General features: G+C 45.8%; 1 protein-coding gene across 6 annotated transcripts in view; it reads right to left on the reverse strand.

Moving 5' to 3' along the window:
- Window positions 1-20,581, reverse strand: part of LOC306832215 (glutamate receptor 4) — a 115,805-nt gene that overhangs the window by 56,763 nt on the left and 38,461 nt on the right. For all 6 annotated transcript variants that reach the window (XR_013780198.1, XR_013780199.1, XM_079356709.1 and 3 more), the window contains exon 3: window positions 2,917-3,156. Coding sequence is in view for 4 of the 6 variants with exons in the window: in XM_079356709.1 (XP_079212835.1) it covers window positions 2,917-3,156 (240 nt within the window). In the remaining 2 variants the exon portion in view is untranslated. The remainder of the gene's footprint in view (window positions 1-2,916; window positions 3,157-20,581) is intronic.

A 20,581-nucleotide genomic window follows, 5' to 3' on the forward strand; every position in this document is an offset into this window, starting at 1 on the left:
TCCCAGGGGAAAGCCATCTTAAGGTTTCCCCTCGTTTCTAAGATTATATTTTCTCTTCTTTGCAGCTAAATCCATTCGCTGGTTTGAATTCTAATTCTATAAATGTATTTATTATATATTGCTAAAATGCATCCACTACTAAAATCATGATCATGCAGTCTGCAGAAACTGTCACCACCACATGGAGGCCCAGAGGGGATGACTATGGTCCATTTTATTTCTTTAGGAAAAAGCTACTGACTCCACCTTTAATTGGTGTCACACCAAAGAGTTTCCACTGATCATTATGGCCGTGATAATAAGTCAGGTAAACATGTCATCATGATGAGTGTGCACAGGAGAAGATATTTCATGGAGGAAAAACCAGATATGAACTCGTTTTGTTTTTTGCACAAAAACACCCATCTGCACTTTATCCGACAGATGAATCTGATTCATCCCAGCGGCAGATTGTGCTCGTCTGCAAAACTTCCTGAATGTGAAAGTGACATCTTGAGACAAGGCGATTTCAATTTATTCTTCCATCAAACCCACAATCCATTCTTTGTGTTCTTGCCCCTGAGAAGTTTGAACACATCATCACAGATCAAACTGTCATTTTTGCACTACATCCGAGTGTTGGTTCAGATTTCAAATGAAAAGAGACAGAAGAGCGCTGCGTCTCTCAGCAACAGCAACACAGGCAGACTGCCGGGTAAAGGGCAACATGTACCGACACGACTTTAAGAGCGGAGTTTTAGTCATCCGTCAGTCATCTGTCTCCTTCAACAGATGTGCTCGTATTTCCACAGAATCTATCGCTCTGCACGCGCTCCGACAAGCCTCCATGTGTCGCACGTCAACGCTCCGACGACTCGGATACTTTTTTATCTTAACACTTCTCTCGACACTATTTTCTCGATGTTGTGAACTTGTCCTGTGAAATAAATATCTGAAGTGCTGGATCAAGTTTTCCAAGTGTATCTGCGCCATCGCTGAATATTTCACCACGCTTTCCTCTTTCATCAGACTGTGGTCATTGCTTTTTTATTTTGTCCGAGATTATTTGAAGTACCATCAATCGTCTACGTTTTAAATAGTTATAGATGACTCTTTTGAAGGGGGGGGGGGGGGTGTAAAAAGTCTTTGAGATACGACTCCCTAAGGTCATCTGCACTCGGTCACAAACTAAGAGTTCAGGTAGAGGATGGTTGTGACGTTAGACGGAGGCTCAGAGCAGCCTAAAAGTCAAGCTGTGTGTCCTCTGCGGGTGCGTCTCGCAGCGAGGACCCTCTGTTGTGTATTCGGAGAACCCTCGATCAGATACTTGTGGGTTTTGTGCCGAGGAGAGGAGGCTCTTTACCCAGCCGAGCGTGTTCGACCTGAGATAAGAGGCAGGGAATGAGTCGTTGTGAGGGGGAGGCCATGCTGATACGCTTCTCTTCTCACTCTGCGGCTCGCACACACACACACACACACACACACACACACGGTCTGCTCACACACTCATCGCGGCCCCAACAGACGCACACGAGCAGAATGAAACCCCTGACTAGCTTCTGGAAAATGTATGAAAGCGAGATGTGGAGATGTGATCCAAGCAGTAGCCCATATCCACTCTGTCTTGTAATGGAAATGTGACACAGTGGGGGTTGAATAAGTACAAACCTATTGACTCTGCCACTGTGTGTGTGTGTGTGTGTGTGTGTGTGTGTGTGGAGGGAGAGAGGGACCCCAAAAAAAGAAACACAGAAAGAGTGAGAGTGACAGGCCGAAAAGAAACACAAGGTCCTCACACTGTGGAGGGGAATGGAGCCTGAAAGAGAGAGAGAGAGAAAAGGTCCAACACTATCATCGATCGCTCCGTGGCCCCGGGACATGTTGTGGACAAAACAGCCATTATTCTAAAGCCACATCCATTCTCACCTCAGTGCTGGAGCAAAAACACACCTGAGGGACCGTCGTGTGCAAAGCTATGACATGATTTGAATCAGTATGTGGCATTTATAGCGAGGGCAGCTATGATGGGACGTTCGTGGTTTTATGTGAGACGGGAGAGAGAAGAAAAACAACGCATGTCGGGTTTGGTCTCGAGAACACGTCAGGTGATTTTCTTCACTGCTGGCTGAGTCGTCTCAGTCTCCTCACTGACTTCACAGGTCGCCGTGTTTCCTGCTTTTTCTATCAGCTGATTTTCTATATATGGAAACAATTTTTTAGTTAATGAGAGTCAAATATTTCCCACCCAGTCATCAGTGAGAAAAGGAGACTAAAGTGGACCAAAGAACAAATTACCAAATCCATTATCTATTTATTTTTAGACACTGAGACCATGATACCTGTGTTTTCCTTTTATGAGACGTTGTTTAGGTGGAAAGAAATGAAGAGCACTTATACTTACTTAAATATATATTTTCATGGGCAGTATGTTTTATATAGCGGGCGTTAGTGATGGTGTGAACTCCAGGGTTAATATGAGTGTGTGTGCTGGTTATGTGCATGTGTGTACACGGTTGATTTAAACTGCAGGGCCGGCCTCCATGAGCAGTTGTTATTTTGATTGACTGACGGCTCTTCTGTTTCGTTAAAGTGTTTCAGGACGTCTTAAAAATTAATAATTTTATTTAAAAAATACAGAAAAAACTTCATCAAATGAAGGTAAAGGTAGCAGATGGTGTTATCAGCAGCTTCAGCTTCGTCATATTAGTTTATGATCTTGTCGTTGACACAGCTGATATCTGGATATCTGAATTCCCGCCCCTCCTTGATTCTGATTGGTTTGATTGGAAGATAATTGACACTGATGAGTACAGTCAGTACAGAGCACTGACAGCGCTGAACTGCACTGGTCTCCTCGGCCTGAGTAGACTTAAAGCAGTATTAGACTTTAACATTTGGTCTCCAGAGAAAAGAAGAGAGGTGATGGTCATCGCTCACCTCGGTCGGTGTCGTACAGGAAGACAAACTTGTTCCAGTCGTAGTGGTCGAGCAGAGACAGGAGCGCGCCCCGGATGGATGGCCGGAGCTGCAGGGTGAACTGGCTCTCGCCCTCGGTGGGGAAGCTGGGTGTGATGAGGGAGATGTGCAGGGCGCTGCAGAAGGACGTCAACGTGTGGACAGAGCGCTTGTCGTACAGGCCGAAGATGGCGAAGACACCACGGGAGTACTGGGAGCAAACTGGAGACAGACAAGAACAACAGAAATGACTTTTATCGATTCTACAATTCATTTAGCGGACGCTTTCATCCAAAAGTTTCAGGAGACATGTTTATCTTTTTGTAGAGTCTGAGATTGCAAAGAAAAAAAAACATTAATTGTCCTTAACATTTCTTCATAAATAACTTCTGAATGAGTCCACTTTGTGGCAGCAGATATTCCCAACATGTGACATAATATCACATCAGACAGCTGGACACAAACAAACATGTTATCATATTATTCCAACTTTGTATCTTAACTGAATTAAGTGAAATTCTCCACTGGAGCCTGACGCTCAGCTGCTGACGTGCAGCTGGACTCTCTGACCCTCTGCTGCTGTTAAACAAGACTGCAGAGAGAGTGAAGAAAAACCAAAATGTGCTAATACATGGTGAAAGTGTTTGTCCAGGTGAGAGAAAGTTATTTGATCTGCTGTTTACAGTGAAACATTTGAGAGCAGCTTCTAACGCGATAAAAACAAAACGTCTTGTTGGTCTTTCCTGTTTGCACAAAAAAAGAATTTCTCCTCTCAAATTGTGCACGCGCACACTGACACGTCACGACGTCGACAGTTTGTTTACGTTTCTTTTCCTCGGTGATCATTTAGTTGCGTTGGAGACAAACAAACAGCACGAGGCGCATCGTCATTAGCGACACATAGTGCAGGACCCTCGCGCCGCTCGCCTTCATATTCTTTATTTCTTACATGTATTCATCTGGACAGATAATGAAGACAAAACAATGTTGTCTGTTTTGAATGATAATTGATTACCGAGAAACACGGTGAAAAAAATCACCACAGCGGTGAGTGCTTGGGAAAAACAAAAACAACAAACCATTACCCTGCTGATTAGCACTTTAAATCCTTTCAGGCGCCGTAACGAACGCCGTACACACAAGATCAAAACCAAACGCACTGGTTTCCTCTGAAGCTTTCATCTTCTTTCATTCAAACACTGACAGCTGAAGCAACATTTCCTCGAAGCAAACCGAATCCCTCCCCACGCCGCGGCGTACAGTTACTCCAGAGGAACTGTACGCCCCCCCCCCTTAACAAACTCTCCCCGCGCTGCTGCATGACATCAAAACAGCTCAAACCTTCGTCTGTTGCGATTCGTTGGTCAGACTTGGAATTAAAAGGAAACTTTTCATTTCCATAAAGTCTACACAATCACTTCTGTGCACACCGACACACACTCAGTGTTTCCTGCTTAAGGAGATCTCCTCATTATAGAAAGGTTTTGGCTCTCTACAAGAGAAAGTGCTATAATTGCCCACATTTTACACACACGCAGAACAACAACAGAAAGGGGAAGATAATGAGCGTCCTCTGCCAGTTTCTCGGTGCGAGGAGAATCAGAGCGAGCCTCGAGATGTGGCTCTTGTTAAAGGAAAATGGGGGGTGGGGAAGCAAACAAAAGGGCTGCTTTACTGACAAACCCGCTGTTTCAATCCAGGGTGCACAACTCCACTGTGCAGACAAACAGAGCGAGGGTCTGAGTCTTCTCTGATCCGCCCGCAGCTTCCTCTTCTTTACCCAGACAAACAAGACAACAGAATAAGTGTTGTTCACCTTATTAAGGTGCAACGGAGGTGTTGGGAACTGCTGCACCACATCGGGAAGAACAAGTCCCCGCTGAAGTCGGTTTCATTTGTTAATTCCCAGCTTATCTTCGCTCCTCTGAAAGTCTTGACTCATGATCAGTCTCAGCATACTACAAAAATGTCACCGCAGGTGTTTTCTCCTTGTGGAGAATTTGACTTGAACGTGGGAGGACGAGCTGTGAGGTTTGCACATTATCTGCTTTCAGTGTCGAAGCCTGAAACTGCAAACTGACACTTCCCTGGTCAAAACAGGCCCCATATTTATAGTCCAGGTATGCTTCTGTTTGTATGCATGTATGAGTGTGTGTATCTAATGTGCTAGATGTGTATATATATTTTTTTCTTTGCTTTTTCTTTGTTTTTTTATGCAGGAGCTGGGATTCAAACCCCCGACCTTCCCGTTGAGAGACTCCAAAACCCAACCTCAGCTGCTCCATGATCTCTTTTGGTCAGTGTATAACTTAAGTCGACCTTCGAGTCAACTTTATTTAAAAAAATAAACAAACAAAAAAAACCAGCTAACCCATGTTCTTTACACGGCATCAGAAAACAAGATTGCTCAAAACATCCACAGTGACCGCAGAGACTTGATTGCCCCTGGTTTTAATCTGGGTTTTCATCACATCCAGGATTGGACGATTGATCGGTTGACCTCAGCTCTCTGGCTGAAGTATGAACATGGCGGAGCGTAGCATAGGTAAGGCCGCGCCAAGCAATCATGAGCTTTAAAGGCGACAACGCAATTTTAAAAATCAATCCTGTCCAGGAAGAGCAACACGGGTCCTTCTTTTTCTCTACAGTCAGCTGGTGTTGACACCCACATACAAAGGATTACTATAGACAAGTGAGGACAACAGACATGCATCCATCTAGGAGGAAGATAGCCCCGCCCCCCCAAAAATCTGATTGGACCCCCCAGGTAACGAGCGCTATGTCAAATACTGCACCTGCATTTCTCATGTATGGACACACCTAGTGACTGATCACTACTTATACAGCCTTTGTGTGTGTGTGTGTGTGTGTGTTTAGAGAGAGACGGCTATAAGGAGTCGTCTCAGAGGGCGTTCATTCAACCAAGAGAGCAGTCCAGAGGTTAGAAAATCCCCACAGCCCACTGATGTTGCCTCCAGGGATGGAATGACCCCCCCCCCCCCCCCCCCCCCCCCCCCCCCCACACACACACACACACACACACACACACACACACACACACACACACACATCTCTGGATCGCTACATGTCAGCCTGTCTTCAGATGCAACATGTAATGCAGAAGCCGGGACTCTGCTGGTCTGAGATCTGGACCTCTCACACTTTGTCTCCCCCTGCTGTGTTCGTCTCTAATTACTGCCTGAATCGAAGCGCTGTTCTGGTCAAACTGGACTTCTAATGATTCCACAAGGAAAACAATATAAATGCAACACAACGACAGCTCGTTACAAGCGGAGCGCTCGATGCATTTAAAGGCTTAAAATGTCCCACACGTACCCAAAAATCAAATCCCTCATTCTGCAGGATGAAAATGTTCAGTGTGTGACGATGACTTTAAAACTCTCGTGTGTTCTTCGCTCTCGCGCTGTACTTTGGGAAAAGTGGAGCTGATTTTTCCTGCTGGATAGATATCGATCGATGGCCTGAGAATCAATAGAGTCTGAACTTCAAATAATACAGCAAACCTCAGATCCCTTTTCTATCGACAGACGGAGATGATCGCCATGACAACTCTCAGTTTGTGGTCGGAGGATGAACATGGAGCGTGTCATTGTCGTGTGATTACAACATTTAAGAGGAGGGGGGAAGAAAGAACTTCATCTTTTTGCCTTCATGATTTTTTGGGGTTTGATAAGTTAGACGGAGAACGTGGACGAGTGGTTAGTTTGCAAGATTACCATGTAACCATGCAACAACAACAACAACAACAAAAGAGGGAAGCCAGCAGTAGCTCAGTCTGCAGGGACTTTGGTTGCCGGTTCGAGTGCCAGTGCTGATTGAATCTGGAAATGAGTCTGGTCGCTGGAGAGGAATGATCCTGTGTGTTTAGCATGTCTTAATAAGAGAGTGTTAAAGTGAATTTCCTCTCCGGGGATTCATAGCTTCTGATTTCTGCCCTGTCTCTCCTCTCAACGGAGACATTAAAAAAGCTCAAACACAAAATCCTCGATCAACAAAAAAAGTCAAATAATCGTCAAAAACACAAGCGTATGGTTTGGAAATCCTGCAGCAGCTGTCCTATTGGCTGCCGTTCAGAGTTGGCAACTCTGAAGCTGGAATATCCCAGAAAGTTTTTTCACCATGTGTTCGGTCCAAACTGTGCGTGTAACAAAGGGTTCCTTCAAGGTCACATTCAGGGACTGCCAACGAGCACGATCTGCACGGAGAGGTTTTTGGCACCGGGCAGCGTGTACAGTTACAGAGCTCCACTTCAGGCCAAAGAGTTGATGATGATGCGTTTCATCCAGATAGATGCAATCCATCAAAACCATTCACAGCTTACAGCTTGGCCCAGACTGCAAACCCATCGAGTGGGTTTGAATCCGTCTGACCCAGATCATACACGCGACGATCACGGAGCCGTACCACAGGGGCCCGTTTGATGAGGAGGCAGGACACTTCTTCATCCCACACTGCAGACACACGAACGTCAACAAGGAGACTAAAAGATCATAACAGACATCATATACTGTCACTTCACTAGGACGTTTATTAAAACATTTAACACTATTACCTCGAGTGAAAACCTTTTTACTCTGCTGAACACGAAACCTGAAGGACGTTTCGTGCACTCTTTTTTAGTCTTGTTCCAGTCGAGCACCTCAAACTTTATTTATTGTTGAGTGTGCTCTCTTTTTTATTTTTTATTTAGCTGCTTTTGTACTCTATAAATAAATCCAGGTGGAGCATATTTCATCCTCTTCCACACGATGCGTTCTGTCCCTTTCCTCCGTGTTTCCTCAGCGTCACCAGCAAAACACAAAACAGTCTGCAGCATTCGTCTGTTTGAACGTCGAACGAGAGACAACCGAGCAGTTTCAAAGGAACCAGAAGGAAAGTCTTCAAGTGTTCAACTTGAAACTTTGAAAGAAAAATGGTTCCCAAATGGTTTTCATTGGAAGAGACAGAAAAGATCACCAGAGAGGGATCTGAAGGAAAAGTGGTTAAAAGTAGCGCTGGGCATTTTTGTTTGAAAACTAAAATATTAACATGTTGGCCCTCAGTGTTGGTCAGATGTTATGTACGAGATGTAATGCAGCCACCCGCCACTAGCTGGGGCTGTTTGTAGACGTAGACATGTGTATTTAATCAGGGCTAGTCATTAGGCTCTCTCTCCCCCGCTCTACTGCCCGGATGTAAACAAGCACAGCGTACAGAGTCCAGTAATGCGGCGCAGTTTGGAAGGATTCTGATACACGGATTAAAGATGAAGTCAGTCCTGTCTGACACTTCCTGAAATGTTTGTCGGTAGTGCAGCTCTGGTTGCTTTTGTATCTTCTGGGCTTCCAACTTTCTGGGGAGTGAAAAACAAGTAGAAGACGTCAGAGAAGTGTCAGTGTAACTTCAGCTCAGTCTGAGACGTGAGACAAACTTCACAGAGGAGCTCCAGGTCAGGATCTCTGCGGTGCAAAGAGACAGAAGGGGCCGATAGCAGCGATCCATCAGAGTCAAGCAGTATCAAACAGTTTGCTCCATATGACCCGGGTGCTGATGTGACAGCAGTGTGGGCGGCCCCTGCTGACAGGCCGGCCTCCTGGACTGGTCCATTTAGTCCCACACCAGCAGTGACCCTGAAACAGCATCCGCTAACCTCACACTCCACTGCACAAACAGGTCAGAGTTGCACACACACTCACTGCGGCTCGCTGTGATCAATGGGCCAGACACTGAGTGTGTGACACACTAACAGAAGCTCTCCTGTCATTTTACATAACCCTTCGTCTGAAAGCAACTCACTGCCTCTCTTTTCACTAAAAAACAGTCCCTGAAGTCAGGGTATTTTGGCGGGCTTAAATCCTCTAAAACCTACCAAACCGTCAGGCTGACATATGCTATGCTAAGCTAAGATTAGCTTTCCTGGTCTGGTTTAATTGACGAGCGGGACTTTTGGCGGCTAAAGTGCTTTGTCATCAGTGCTCGGTGTAAATCAGTGGATCTGGTCTGGTGCCAGTGACACACTTTCCCCTCGGTGCCCCCCCCAGGTGTCAGGCCCCGCCCACAGTGAAAGGGCGAGTTTGATGATGATGACTGCCCCCGACCTCTGCCCCGTCGATACATCGATCCCCAGCCGCACAGGACGAACCTCCATTATTTATTGCTTGTTTTACAGCAAAAACAAAACCCGGCCTGCGAGTCTGTGCGCTGAAGTTTGAGTGATGGAGAATTCTTTGCATCTTAAATCATCAAAACATTTTCAAATCAATCAGATTTAAAGACTGATGAGGAACTATATTTAGCCTGATTTATTTATGGTTTCCTGCGTAGTTTTCTCCTGTAACTCATGGAGATCAATCGGCCTTTTGAAAGTTGATATGCTCAATAATTGGTTTGTTTAATAAGTAAAACAATGAAGGAAACCTAAGACTGGAGACTCACTGCTTCACTGTGCGTTACTTTCATTTGACCTTAACAAAAATCAGCAACACTGTATATAAAGAGAAGAGAACAACTTAGAAAGATGTCAAATAATTAAAAGTCAGTGTTGACTGTTTAATGCAGTGAAGAGGTTGATTAATGAATGAAGTGTTTATTTTCCCTCGGAGGAAATCGCCTCTCATCAGGAGCATAAAATTGAAAACTGTTTCTTTAAGAGTTCCCCAAACTGACTTCATAAACCGAAGCACATCTTTCATTTCACACTTCATTTGTTCTGCTCTTCATTTTGTGCTCATTCTCCTGTTTTAAATTTGCTTTTTTAAGACGTACTGTACGTGTCAACCCGGACAGGAAGTCAGACAAGGAAGTTTCAAAATAAAACACAACGAAGGGCTCTGCGATTGTAATTGTCGTCCCTTTATCAACATTACGGGTCTCAAATCAACATCAATCAAAGACAAACTGTTGTTTGCACATTTTTCTCTTTATTCCAGATTATGGATCCCGTGAGGAGAGGCCGTGCGCCGCCTCGTGGCCGTTTGGGGATTACAGGAGATAATGATGAGTTTGAAATGGAATTAAATATTTTAAAGTACAAATACACTCGCTAGATGTGAGTTCTTGCGGTGTAATTCTTCTTGGTTTATGTTAAAAATGGTGTAAAAAACGTAAATGCAGACGACCTCAACAATCGTCTTATAAACGTGTCGTTAGCGATGAAACGGCGTGCTGGTTTCTGATTTAACAGCAGAGAGATACTTTGTGCAGGAACTTCTCAGCTGAGATCCGGTGACTGGAGCTTTGACAAAAGATCAGAGATGGTGGTATTTTCTATCATCATGAGCTCTTTACACATTGGTAATCGCAGTAAGACATCTTTATTGACTCACAAAGGGCCGAGCGACATGAGTGGAGGTCTTTTATGAAAAAAGGGATGGAGGAGGAGAATGGAGCGCTTTTGTGTCTGTAATAGTTTCAACAGGGCTAAAAAATCAATACAGACCTCTGTCTGAGCAGTCGGGATGAAAAGAAAAGCATCAGTACTTCACAGCGCGCACGCCGGGCAGGCGGCCATTTTGAACAGAATCACAGCAGAAAGCAATCGCTCAGATCCCTCTCTCGTTCTAACACCTCTATCGACACGACTGCTGTCAGACACAATGAAGCCGCCTCGCCGAGGCTCGCTCTCCTTTATTTCAGCTTTAATCACGGAGTTGAACGGGTTCCCATTGTGTCAGCTGGACAGCAGAGAGCGGAGAGTCGTCATGACTGAAGCTGACGGACCCACAGACAAACAGTTAACACTTCCGTCACGGCATTAACAGTACGTGACAAACAGATTGACACCTTCGACTGTTCCAGTGAAAACACTCACGAAGGTCTCGTGACTAAATAAAAATCAACCACTCTTATCTTCCTGCTACAGATTGGCTCGTTGTATTTTACAAATAAAGGAAAATAAATGTAGTTCTGGGAACAGTCTTTGTCAAAAAGGAACAAAGTATTTCTCTTGGAGGGATTGGAAAAAGTCCCATGAAGATATCCCAAATGAAAAACTGAAGTACAGCAACATATTTAAGGACACAATACAACAAGCTGTTCAGGAAAACATGAGTCAAGAATGAAGCGTGAATGCAAGAAGCACGACACAGCAGCAGAACGCACGTCTCCTTTTGATGGGAAAATCTTTGTCGCCCTTGAGCACACACACACACAGACACACACACACACACACACACACACACACACACACACACACACACTACAGTCTGCAGGAGCTACAGGGATCGACAATCTAGCGTCCAGTTGAAAGACGACCGGCTCCACCACTGAGCCACAGCCGCTCGCTGCAGTTGAGACAGTAAACTCAAACTCTACGCTCGTCTTTTTTTGCTTTTCTGAAGGTTTACAAGTTGTTGATAATAAAAGGTGTGGCGGCTCTGACTGACAGGTGGGTTTTGCTGAAATGATGATGTCCCCCCCCAAATGTCCGGCTCACATCAAACACTCGGCTTTAGACCGAATCAGTTCAGTGTTACACAAGCAGCATCACAGTCATGTTCTGCAGCACACACACTGATCCCGGCCTTCAGCTGCCTTTCACTGACTCTGTACAGGGACTGTGACTCTCTCACTTCTTGTGTGTCAGACTGAATGAGGTATTTACAGCATGTGCTTGTGTGCATTCAAGTGCATGTTGCATGCATGTACGCATGACTTTTCCTTTGGCATCAGACACACAGAGGGCGAGAGAGCAAGAGCGAGAGAGAGAGAGAGAGAGAGAGAGAGAGAGAGAGAGTCCCACTGGGCACAACTTGCAGCCCATTCTCACATAATGCCTGAGTGCCACTGGTCGTGAATGTCTCACTGCATACACACACACTTTACACACACGTGTACACATGATCACACACACACACTTTACACACACGTGTACACATGATCACACACATGCACTGTGCAGCACCACCTTCTGTATGCTCGGCTTTTTTTCTCCCACCCTGCCCGAGGTTAAAGAGCCTCCGCAGCAGGGCCAGAGGGAGAGAAGATGAAGCTCTGGTCTGCAATTCATTTACACATTCCTCCTCCTCCTCCTGATGCTCCTCCTCCTCCCGCTCCTTCTCCTCCTCCTGCTCCTCCTCCTCCTCCCGCTCCTCCTCCCGCTCCTCCTTCCGCTCCTCCTGCTCCTCCTCCTCTTCCTCCTCCCGCTCCTCCTCTTCCTCTTCCTACTCTTCCTCTTCCATCTCCTCCACCTCCTCCTCCTCCCGCTCCTTCTCCTCCTCCTGTTCCTCCTCTTCCTCCTCCTCCTCCCACTCCTCCTGTTCCTCCTCCCGCTCCTTCTCCTCCTCCTGCTCCTCCTCTTCCTCCTCCTCCTCCCACTCCTCCTGTTCCTCCTCCCGCTCCTCCGGCTCCTCCTCCTCCTCCTCCCGCTCCTCCACCTCCACCTCCTCCTGCTCCTCCACCTCCTCCTCCTCCTGCTCCTCCCACTCCTAGTGCTCCTACTCCTCCTCCTCCTCCCACTCCTTCTGTTCCTCCTCCTCCTCCTCCTCCTCCTCCCGCTCCTCCTCCTCCTCCTCCCCTGCTCCTCCAGTGTGTCACACAGTCAGTCAGAGGTTGAATACTCGGAGAATTGAAAACAGCCTTCAGGCCACATAAGAAAATGACTGAATAAAGAATCTGATCTGAACGATTCAATAAGATGCAATAAAATACAACCTGAGATGATTTGATGAGATTTGAAACGATAAAATAAGATAAGAGTTCAAATGTGATAAAATACGACGCTGAACGATACGACACAGACAAACATTAAAACATGAAATATATTTGACTTTTACGATAAGACACCAAATATGATTCGATACCATGAGAGATTCTTTTGATAAGATACAAAATAAATAAAATCAATGTGATCAATAAGAAACGATACGATACAACACGGCACACTAACGTGTAAACGCTAAATGGACTCGAGCTTTTCACGATACGAGAGGACAAATGAAGACACGAGACGTTACAAAAACATACGATAAACTTATAATAATATCTGAGACATTTATCTGCTTCATTTCGTGTCTTTATAGTTATAATAAGAGTTCATTCTTGGACCAATAAAAAGGACAGAACCTCTTTACCGAACACTCAAATAAACAAACCTGGAGAGAAACACAAATCAAAAGATATTTATTCATAGAATCGATTCAGAGAGCCTCATTACAACCCTGCAGTAAAAACATTTAATTAAACAAACTGCCTCCTCGCCGTCATATTTAAAGCTGTCCGCCTAAAATATTGGCTAAATGTACGTTTGTTCGGGTGACACGCATAAAATCACGCCATCAGAAACTGAACTGAAGCAACACAATTTCATTAAGTGCACGCCGCAGCCGGTGGCTTCCTGTGGGACACGGCACATGACAGACGGGTAAAATACAACCACGACAGTAAGTCAGCCATACAGGAGCCACCAGCACTGCTGCAGGCCCACTGCCCTGTATACGCCAGCTACATCTTTATGGAAACACAGGGGGGAAAGCATGCAGCACATTTCCAAGTCAAAAACATAAAAACACAACAAATATGAAAGCTAATAATGTAGCTGAGATCCGCTGAGGGATCGCTCAGAGGCACTAAACGCTCTAAACTGTGAATATTTTAAGTGCAACCGCCGAGGGATGAGTGAACTAAACTCCTCGTAAATCCTTTACCACTTAGCATCCATAAAACATGAGCCAACCAGAGGGGGGAGGGGGGAGGAGGAGGGGGGGGGGGGAGGAAAAGTTATGAGATAATGGATTACAGCCAATCAAACTTGCCCGGCGTCTTGCTAAGATGTCTGCTCCCGGAGAGAGACGGCTGATGGTGAACGGATGGATTCTTCGATGTGTCTCCTTGCTTCAACCACTCGCCTCCTCTCTCCTTCCACCTCAGGTGCGTCAGAGATTTGACTCAGGAGTCAAAGTTACCAAATAAGAAATCTTTGTCTGATCCTCCTGGGTCTCCTCTCCTGTCTGTTTTATGTGAGTGCATGGGGGGGGGGGGGGGGGGGGGGGGGGGGGGTGGCTTTGTGTCACATGCAGGACCAGGTGAACCTAATCCACTAATCAACCTTCACTGTATAAAACCCCCGGTCTTCTCTTCACTCGCTGCCAGATTGTTTTCATCACCCTGAGTGGAAGGTCATGAACTTTGGCTCCGCTTGTGTTTTTGCTACATCCTCGCGCTGCTTAGTTTGTGTGGCTTTATGCTCTTTTGTGTTTTTTTTTTTTTTTTTAAAGATTTATTTTTGGCCTTTATGCCTTTATTAGAGGAAAGTGGACAGAGTCGGAAATCAGGGAGAGGGAGTGGGGAGAGACATGCGGGAGATGGGCCACAGGCCGGACGCGAACCCGGGCCGCCCGCGCGCGAGGACTGAGCCTCAATACATGGGATCGCGCGCACTGCCGCTGCGCCACCGGCAACCCCCTCTTTTGTGTTTTTCTCCGGGTTCATCATTCTCCTTTCTCCTTTGCCTGCCGGTCGCCGTCGCCTCGTGGTGGACGCCTCACTAAAGACTAAAGAAATGGAGACTGGGAGGACGCTTCACTCCTTAGCCCCTGGACATTGCACCAGTCGTAATACCTCGTCTCATGAGTCGTGCATTTGGATCCAGACCTCCCGTATAGTCTACAACACAAAAGACATAACTCACAGCTCTATACAATAGTTTCATTTTCGACGGCGGCGGAAGGGGAACGATTTCCAGGTCAGAGAGTTGAGATGATGGGGGAGAAGAAATGTGTAAAAGAACCCAGCGAGTATCAGCACTCATGAAGTGGCTCTGAACATCGGCCGACACGTCGAGGTAGAAAAGCACAGGTTTGTCTCATGACTGTGCAAATGGCTGCTACCATTAACCGCTTTGGTTAAAGGGGGGCTTTGTCAGACCGTCACGGCTTACTGGGACTCTTAAAAAGAACACAACCATTGTCAACGTTGTTAGTAACACCTGAGCTGTTTTCCTCACTGTGACAAACTAAATTATCTGCTGTAAAAGAAAAAAAAAAAGGCCTGAAGTCACAACTTCTGCTTTTATTTCAAAGAAAGGATAAAAACAAACAAAACCAAAAAAAAAAAAAAAAGTTCCTGGAACTAAATCTCAGCACTGCTCGTGGGGGTGAAACTAAGTCTGAGCTGCTTTTGATCAAGAAGATACAAACACACTCCTGGAGACTTCAGGAGGAGGACTGCCCCAGAAATCCTGGAGGGGGGGGGGCGCAGGGGGGTCTCCCGAGGTAAGACATGTTGTAATAAGTAAGGTCGCTATATGATGGATGCTATCATGAGTCTCCGTGTCGATGCCATGTATACTTTAACAGAATCACACACCCCCCCCCCCATAAAAAAAAGTACCACTACCCCGCCCCGCTCATCAGCTCACTCGGACTTTCTGCAGAGAGAACACCAAAAGAGACGGCAGGAGGAGCTCCAAACAGTGACACACTTGGCTGGCTGAGTTCACACACACACTCTGCATGGTCACTAACGACAAACACAAACTCTGTCATATATAAAGTACTCCTCGTTGCTCGGGATGTGTGGACTCTGTATTCTCCCTCAGTGTTTAACCCTGCATATCACGTTCTTGTAAATGTGAAGGGAAATCAATAGCAATACCAGCAGCACTTCCCTTATGCTGCCTGCTCCACAAAGGCTTCTTTTACTGTCGCCTATTAATTCATATATTAGCGCTTAGCAGGATGATTTAACATTCCTGTATCTTCCAGAGGCGACAAACACGACGTTCCTCAGATACAGCTTGTTCGTTCCCCTCGACCAAACGAGTGAACAACACCTCTCAGTTATGATTTGTTTTCTGCACCCGTCCCGTCACTACTTTAAAATTAAAATGTTCGAGGTCGTAATAAAAGGAGTAAAATTTATTAGACATGTAGATATTGTCATGAAAAAACGACACAGTGTACGTGTGCTGTAGAGGAGCGTCTTTTATCGGACCAACATGGATGCAGTTGAGGAGTTGTTGTTGAATCGGGGGGGGGGGTTATATTAATCTGTGCTGTCACTTCATTAACATGCAGTCAAAGAAAGCTGTCTCATCTTTTTTAAGGAAACGTTTCACCAGAGCAGAATTTGATAGACAGACGGTCGCCAAATATTGACAAAGTGTGAAAAACAGACATACAGCGCTGTGAGCTGGCGTCCCACAGAGGCTTCACACTGATTCACTAAACAGCAGAGGAACATAGATATCAGATGCTGAGTACATACAGAGACTTTTACACATCACATATTGCATGCTTTTACTTTGTTTAACTCCCTGCCTGTAATGCAAAGATGTGTTTTACTTCCTGATTGGACGAGATGGACAGAACTGAAAACCAGTCCAAGTGCTGCAGACGTTGAGGTTTGATCTACATCGGGTGATCTTGCTGAACCTTTTCAGTCGACATCTCTGCTTGTCAACAAATGCTCGTTGTCTCGGAGGGGGGAGACGTAACGTGACGTTTTTACGACGGTGCAGTTCCAGTTCAGCCAGCTGTTGGCGCCAAAGTGCAACAAAACTGAGAAGTTTCTGCTTTAAACTACGTGGAAGCCATCATCAGAAAGTCGGCTCTCCTGGATGAAAATCTTTGTTTCACCGAACACTCGTGACTTTCTCGCTCCTCTCTGAGCGTCTATTTATGTGTAGAAAGTTAATGCAACAATCATTTGAAAGGTTAGACACTAACGGCACTGAAGGCTACCTTCTTAATCTATATGAGACGACGAGGGCTGGGAAAAAAGTGTCTTCATGATAGGATGGGGAAAAGCTGCTTAAACGTCTTTATAAGTAAATTGAATGTATGTGTTTGTGTCCTTCCCCGTCGATCCAGCCTCGTATTTACGTCCCTGAAGAGGAATTCTCTCCGGTGACTCTCTATTAACTCCTAACTGTGACGCTTTCATTGTTCTCGCTGGTTAATCTCTGCTGATGGCTGAGTTTGAGTCACGGAGAAAAGGTCATTTATTTGCAGCTCTTCTCCCTGATGATGGATAATTACTCTCACTGAAAGCCATCTTTTCAAGCCTGGGAATAAAAGTTTTCACATTTTGTTCCCTTTCCTTCCCTTTAGATGGAATCAATGCCGAGTCTTTAATTATATATTAAATCATCTCGAGGCATGTTGTCGTCTTATTTACAGCCTCCCCTCTCGTCTCAACATGTCCCTCCTGCCTCCTCCTTTCATTTCAAATACTCTAAGTGAACATGTTCTTTTTTATTAATTTGAAATATGACGCTGAAAGGGTCGCATGAAGCCACACACACACACACACACACACACATTAACAAACACACATTAATGCGAACATGAGAGCACATCAGGGAGAAAACCAATAATGTGCAGCAGCACCCCTGACGATCACGGCTGCTGCTTCATATCTGTACGCTCTGATTTACAGCAGCTGCCGGACGCTGCTCTTCTCCACAGGTGACCCGGGCCGATACAGACATCAGCAGTGACAGCAAACAGCTGCTGCACACGCTGCTGCTCGCAAGTCCATCCAAACGTGAAACGAAGGAGAAAGAAGTAAATACCTTCAACTGACTGAGTGTAAAACATGTCGGACAATGAGGTCAGCGGTTAACAGTGAAGCTTGAGCCACAGATCTTCAACCACGTCCCGCTGATTTTGGATCAAGCGTGTAGCGCACTATACATGGTGAATACGCCATTTTGTAGCGATGTGTCCGATTTGTGTGAGCGTGCCTTTTTTGACAGTCTTGGTGTCCCAGATTTTGATGTGCAGCTTTTTGTTTAGTCGGGAATCCGAAACACAAATCGAGTCTGTGGGTTTTGGCGGGATCGATTGTAGATTTGTTTCCACAGCTGTGTGATCTGTGACTGTAATGACAAGATAAAAAGCAAACGTTTCTATTTTTTTTTGAGTTACTCTTTTTCCTTGAGCCTTGAGCCAGCGTTATCACAGCCTAAACAGTGCACTCATTGTGTCTCGCACCGTACAACCCGTGGTCACGATCGGCAGTGCGGTGGAAAGACTTCGCTCTCCTCTCATTCTCTGCAGGGGAGCGACCAGCGTGAACACTCAGACACAGACAGAGTTTATAATCAGTGCCGCTTTTATGACGATCCAGAAGCCGTAAAAAAAAAATAAAAAAATGAAGCAACCCTTCATTATTTGAACAATTGAAAGAATTAAATGTATTGCAGTCCAATCATTCTGAACTCGTTTCCAATGTTGTGGTGCAATTAAGAATCTGCAGGAGTTTGACTGCAATTCATGGCCTCTAACAACACTTAAAATGACCGTCTACTTTTTCTTCCCGTGCTATCGAAAACAGTTTGATAATATTTGTTTACACCCATCAAATCAAAGTTTGAAGATCCGGTACTGTGACAACGCTACCTGCGAGTGTCCAGCATTGAAGGACCATCACTGACAGTGTCTGCAAAGTGAACAAGCACGCCGTGTCTTGATTCACACAGCAGCAGTCTGCAGCGGCGTGGAGACAAACACACAGCTTCACTTGTCACACGCTAACACCCGCAGGTGCAGAAATGTCAGCGAACATGCTGACAGTGGGAGCGCTGGGTGAAAGGAGCCGAGCCAGGTGCCCAGTCTGTCGTAAAAAGGCAACGCAGACACAACAACTGACACCAGGTGCAGCGCGCGTGTGCGTGTGTGTGTGTGTGTGTGTGACCTGTTAGGTGTGTTGCTGAATGAGCATGTGCAGTGGTGCAGCAGCCACTTGGTGGCCATTTTCCTTTTTTTTTTATGTTTTTTGATCAATCTTATATCGTGGAGTAATTTTAATAAATAGATCAGCGTGGCACCCTGTGGGGAAAGCTAGGTTTCATGTCTTATTAAAAAAAGGCCTCTTACACTTATTACTAGCTGTTCTGTTACTATATCCAGAGGGACGCTGCTAGCTTGTAAGCTAATGGGTTCTGACTCACTGGACGGTCAGAAAGCACACCCTGGGCCTGGGGGAGGAGCTGCACCACGAGGCCTCAACCTGCTCAGCTCAGTCAGGTGGCTGCTGGTTTGCTGTCAGGCCAGGGGCCCAGCTCGGAGCTGCGCCCCGGGGCCCTGCAAAGCTCCCCACAGAGGAATATAATCGCTAAAAGGATCTGTTTTAGGTCGAAGAAGAGCACACATGAGCGGACACACAATGTGCGCACACACATGAGTAGACACACATGTGCGCACGCACACTGAGACATCATGAGGAAGGGCGCTCGAAGAGAGGAGGCGCGCTGGTTGAGGAAACACACTGCTTCACTGATCTTTGAGATGGCGTATCCTCCTGCACGTACACACACATGCAGGAAGACAAACACACACACACACACACACACACACACACACACCAACATGCATGCATACACACAGACAGAGCTGGGAGATTCTCAGTCTGAGGACAACAGTTCTTTTTCGGCGGATGCTGTCAGATCGACTCATCCTCAGAGCTGCATGGAGATCACTGGGAACACACACACACACACACACACACATGCACACAATCATACACACACACATTCTGGGAAATGGCGTAAACAGAGATAGAATCAGATCACGGCAAACAAACAGATTAATATTTATGAAATGCAGCCTGAGCGCATGTTTTTGTGTGAGGTGACGGGGGTGAGGAAAATCACACCTCAGTGGTGTAACAAAGAGGAGCGCGGGGTTGAAAGGGTTAAGGGCAAAGAGAGGACAGGACAGAGATAGCGGGCAGGACGGAGAGCGATATCTCTGGAGCCAACACGCCACAGCCCAGACACACTTGTTACATCTCTCTGTGGCTGCAGATATGAACGCCTCCCTCCCTCCCTCCTCCTTCTCTGGATTTAAATGACGTCACGCTCTCCTCTTCAGTCGTCCATCCAATTAATCCACTGAAGTGGCTCCTTTTTTTTAAAATTATTATTATACATTCAGATGTGCCCTCATCTCTGAAAGGGGGGGGGGAGAAACTGCGATTGTGGTGATGAAAACATTTTTCACCTTCCCTGCAGTGTACTGTCTTATTATGGCGATGTCCTTCCAACCGTCGATCCGTCTCGCTGTGCTTCCAGCTCACACTTTGATAAAAGAAGACAGGCAGACGGACGCTCATGTTCCCTCGCAGATGATTCAGTGACAAAACGTGCAACTCAAGGCAGATCTTCATCTGGCCCAAATGTCCCATTTTTGATCACGACTTCTCCTCCGGGGTAACTGGAAAACTGACTGAGCAGTTCAGGAACATTTGCTATCACATCTTTGGCCCTGTTTTGCATTTAAAGACGAACTCAGAAAAACTCAAAGAAAAGTGAAATTATCCGCCTGCTGTTGCCTCTTTCAGACATTTCCTCTGTTGACTTAAATCCTGCGGCCTCCAGAGAGTCTGGCTCCCATCTGCAGGAGCATTAATATTGGGTTTCTGTTCAAACAGACACCGGCAGCCAATATTTAGGTTACAATTTTTAGACCTGCACTAATTAATTAATATCTTAACACTTCTAATAGATCAGATGACTATGTGCAATGTGACAGGTGTTGCTTTGAGTGCCAATCCCAGAGGGAGTTAACACCAGCTCTGCCGTTTTTAGCATCATTAGGCCCATTTCCAGGTTTCCAGCAGCAGCTGAAGGATGAATGGAATAAATGATGATGTTATTATCGAAGTGCTGCGTGTGTGTCAGATGTTAAGCAGTCAAAGAATGTCT

The sequence above is a fragment of the Symphodus melops genome, assembly GCF_947650265.1.
Source record: "Symphodus melops genome assembly, chromosome: 11".
NCBI classification, from domain to species: domain Eukaryota; kingdom Metazoa; phylum Chordata; class Actinopteri; order Labriformes; family Labridae; genus Symphodus; species Symphodus melops.